The sequence below is a fragment of the Hipposideros armiger genome, unplaced genomic scaffold (genome assembly GCF_001890085.2).
Source record: "Hipposideros armiger isolate ML-2016 unplaced genomic scaffold, ASM189008v1 scaffold_333, whole genome shotgun sequence".
In the NCBI taxonomy this organism is placed as follows: domain Eukaryota; kingdom Metazoa; phylum Chordata; class Mammalia; order Chiroptera; family Hipposideridae; genus Hipposideros; species Hipposideros armiger.
In genome coordinates, this window is record NW_017731683.1 from 552,477 (window position 1) to 556,947 (window position 4,471).

Sequence of the window (4,471 nt, forward strand, 5' to 3'; positions counted from 1 at the left end):
TACCTAAATAACACCTCCTCTGGTTTGTCTGGCTTGATGCGTTTTCATAATGTAATGCTATGTATGATGCCATTTCTCAAATTGATTTTTAACAGGTTATATTATTTCTGTAAGATCCCCTATTATCCTTTGAGCTAAGCATGTGGCTGACAGTTGTGATGGAAAAGATTGACTCATGGGCATTGTTCTTGGCACGTCCCAAGGACTCATGGTGTAGCTGTAGGGGCAGCGTGCACTGGGCTTGGCTTAGGGAGAGCAAGCCAAGACGCTGCTTCTGCACGAGCTCCAGTCTGGTGCACAGGAGAGATATTCGGTGGCTGATGGTCACAAATGCTACTTGCAGCTGTGACTTACAGTGCGCCTGTAGCCCATGTCTGCAAATAGCCACTCCACCTGTCTCTCCTTGCTACATTCCAGTCTGGGGCGTTTGCTGCTGCTTTTTTCACTGAATACGCCACAGTAACATTCATGACATGTGTGGTTTGTTATATTAATTCTAAAACTACTCATACCTTCCAAGCCTCAAAAGGAAAAGAAAAATGAATTTGAAATTTTCAGGCCTCATGAAATTTCTGACCAGTGAAGAGTTTTCTTTGAATGAGGATAATGAGGGGTGTGAATGTACATTGAAAACCCTGATTATCAGTGAAAGAGGAAGTGAGAGAGACATCTCGTTAAAATACAAAACGCTAAAATGAAATCCACTACAACAGTATACAATCTGCACGCCAAAATTGTTTTGATTTACTGCATTTCAATGAATTACAGTAGTTTATAAATCTCTGCGGAAAGAGCATTTTTTCTATATCTAATAGGATAACTTACTTGGAAGCTAGTGCCAGTGCCCTTTATTCACTCATTCATTCATTGTCAGGAAATATTTATCACATGCCTACTGTGTGCTAGGCAGTGGGGATTTATCAGAAAACAAAATGAAGCTCCTTGTGGAGCTTCAGGTCTCAATTGTGGGGTTTTTTTTTGAGCGGGCGGTACAAAATAAGTAATCGTGTGTGTGTGCGATTATGTGATTATGTGCCAATAGAGAAAAACCCAATAGGACAAGGAATTATGAATAGCAGAGTGTATATGTGGGAAAGGGGTGTTCTTTTACGTAAAGATATTCTAGCAGACATCTCTGTTGTCACATCAGTGCTTTTGTTCAGCTGGATCTCTCCTATGTTATCTCTCTACCCCATGCTGAAAAGTCACCCTAAACTCCTGCAAGGTTTGTTCACACATCTCTTGGATTTCTTTTCTGCCTTGATTCACTTTCATTTCATCACTCATTGACCTATTATCAGAGCTTGTTTCCACAAGTCCTCCGTATCCGCCTAATGCTTGTCACCTAGTAATATAGTCTCCCGTTCTCTGGCTTTGATGACTTAGTATCTAAATAGCTCTTGGAGTTTCAACCTAATTAATTGGGTTTATCATTATCAACATAGAGATATCAACAACTTTAGAAGTGAGTTGCATTTTAAATGTTTGTCTTTAAGCCTTTGGCAACAGTTGTTTTGAGTGAGAACTTCGAAAAGAGGGAGAAAACTTTTGACCAGAAGCATTTCTTTCCTATTTTCAACAATGGCTCTCTGTAGGTGCAGCCTTTTATGTATAGAACAAGTGCAAATTTTCCTCTGAAAAGACCCAACTAGCCTCCAGCCTCTCATTCTTGTGCAGCCTGGCAACACACCTATGATGAAAGAATGTTCTGGAAGAAGTAGTGTTGACTTCTTGTAGCTTATTATAGTGTGTTAGGCAGCAATGGCATCAGTAATAATATGGGTTTGATATTTTCATGTTTACTTCTTGACCTTGGGGAGAGAATGGGAAACCCTATTTATGGTATTCCCATAATATTGTGACTTTAAATCAGAAGTCGCCAGGGATATTAAAAAGAGATGAAAGTTTTTTTTATCCTAGAAAAGAAAAACCCATTTAGAGCCTTATTCTTTACATTATGAGTCAAAGAGTGTAGAAAGTAGATATTCATAGAGAGTCAATACCCGGAATGATAGGTTAAAAAAGCAATTTTAGACAATGTAACGGAATAAAGACCATCCTTTCTTGTGTGTCAGAATGAAATTGTCCCATGCTAGTGTAGAAATACCAAAGGAAACAAATGCTTTTAAACATTGCCATGATGGGGGAGAAATACAGCATTTCTATTTATAACTTGCACAGAGTGCCACATAAAAATAGCTCAAACCAACAGATTTGCTCATCTCTGGAACACAAAGTTGTTGCTGCCAGTGACTTGAGCAATTCTAAAAAGAACAACGCCGGCTTTGGTAAATATTAAAAGTTTATTACCTTTCTTTTACCCCAGCTTTTAGATGGGGAGAAAATTACTTAGTGGGAAAGTCCTGTCTTCTGTATTACATATTTTGATATTTCCCAGACCATTTGTCTGTTTTTTAATGAAAAGGATGCATTTGTATCCCTCCGACTTCATCCCATGAGGTGACTCTATTAATGAGGATTCTATCTCTGTCCGTGCAATATTTGTCAGGCTAATAGATTTAACATTGCATACTTCTAAAGGCTATTTTTTGTGTGATTGGTGTGACAGCAAGAATATTAGGGACCTCAGAAGTTAATGAAAACCATTCTTTCTCTCATTTCCAGCGAAGCTTCCTGGGCTATGCCAGTTTTAAAGTGGGGGAACTACTGAAGTCAAAGGAGCAACTGCTAACCCTGAGCCTGAGGTGGGTCCCTACAGCAATGTTGTTAAAGTTAACCGTCCACAATATTTGCTGAAACCTGGTTGGGTGTGAAAGCCACAATTCTTGCGGATGTTTAGATGTCAGCACTCAAATGCCTTCCATTCTCCATTGCAACAACTTGCTCGTATATTCAAAACAGCAATTATTCAAGTTCACATTGAAGTTCATGTTTCAGACTGTCAAAGGTTATCAGCCCTTGTAGGAGAAAAATATGATATGATCATTAAGGTGATGACATTCTTTGAAAGTGAGAAAGTAAATAGAAATGATGAGCATGTTATTAAATAATTTTTGTTACTTATCAGAATGGTGCTTTTTAAATCAAGCACATTTCTAGGATTGAAATATGTTGGTTGGAGGCAATATTGCAGGACTATAATAATAGACGATAATCTGATTATTTTCTTTTTTAAAGTTTATGTTGTTGCTATACAATTAAATATACAATATAAGTTAAAATAGACTTCATACTGAAACAGACAATAGATAAGAGCTAATTTTGAGTGTGAATACAAGTTGTTTTGACATGGAAGATGAGACAACAATCTTTAGGAAGTTGCGCAGTGTTTTAATACTAGCAAGAGTACTAAATAGAACAAATATTTCTTTTTAACTTCATAATAAATTTGAAACAGTATGTTTTCTAACTGTGTAATAACTTTTATTGTTACGTAAACATGGAAAATACTGCCTGGCAATATTTGTATAGTATAAATGAATATAAAAATGGTACAGAACTGTATTTGCAATCTTACGATGTCCTTGTTTTGGTGAAACAGAGCGATCACTCTCAGGGAAGGGACAATATCTTAAGTTTGTTTGTTATCTGACCCAGCCTCCAAGGACCCACTCGTAACCAGCCGTTTATTTTAGTATAGGTCCTGTGCCTTATGTTGGAATCTGTACTGCTGTCTCCTTTTCTGATTCGTCCTGTCGTTTTCCTGTCCTGTCCTGACAGTTTTGCCTTTTGACTTAAGAGATAGTACAAAATAATTTTAAGTAATATATATTCACGTAGAAAAGTAAGCTCTGGTGGGTTCTAACGAGGCCACCGTCCTTTCTCTGGCTTCCTTTAGGCTACGTCTCTTAACCATCTCTTATTTTCTTGTTGTATTTTATTTGGGAATCCATTTAAATACTGTTATAGTTTTGTCATGTTATTCCCAATAAAATTTAGTTGCCGCTGTTTTCAGTTTGAAGTGTGTAAGGACCAGCTAAAAAGCCTAGCATTCAATGTCACTGATATGATAGAAAATACCTATTACCAACCTAGCATGGCGGTTAGATCTGACCCGAGTGTGGCTGGGTTCATATGAGATGCCAAACATCGAGCTAACTTAGAACTACTAGCAGGCCACATGTTTTCTGGATGAGATGCATAGCACTTGGTTTCTCCTTTTGCTGACTCACAAGCCACACAGTATTGTTTTTATCATAACTGCCATTAACAGCAGCACACTACACAACATTTAGACACTGCCTCTGAAACAGAAATCAGGGAACCAGAAATTCTTAGTGAAATGAAAATTAGTGAACACATACAATGTCTTAGAGGGAAGATGGGAAGATAAGGGTCAAATTTAGAGTAGGACCCTCAGAAAAAACTAGGAAGATAATAGAAGATATCAAGCAAGACAAAGTTCTACTTTTGATTTTAATACCCCTGATTCCTATTCATTTGATTTTGATTGTGTTTAAGGAAAACACATTTAACCACAAAGAACTGCATTTTCTACAAAAAAAATAAT

The 4,471-nt window shown here is 37.4% G+C and overlaps 1 protein-coding gene across 1 annotated transcript in view; it reads left to right on the forward strand.

Moving 5' to 3' along the window:
- LOC109392502 (type II inositol 3,4-bisphosphate 4-phosphatase-like) overlaps positions 1 to 4,471 on the forward strand; it is a 285,313-nt gene that overhangs the window by 117,830 nt on the left and 163,012 nt on the right. The window contains exon 5 of the mRNA XM_019661040.1: positions 2,626 to 2,705. Coding sequence (XP_019516585.1) covers positions 2,626 to 2,705 — 80 coding nt within the window. The remainder of the gene's footprint in view (positions 1 to 2,625; positions 2,706 to 4,471) is intronic.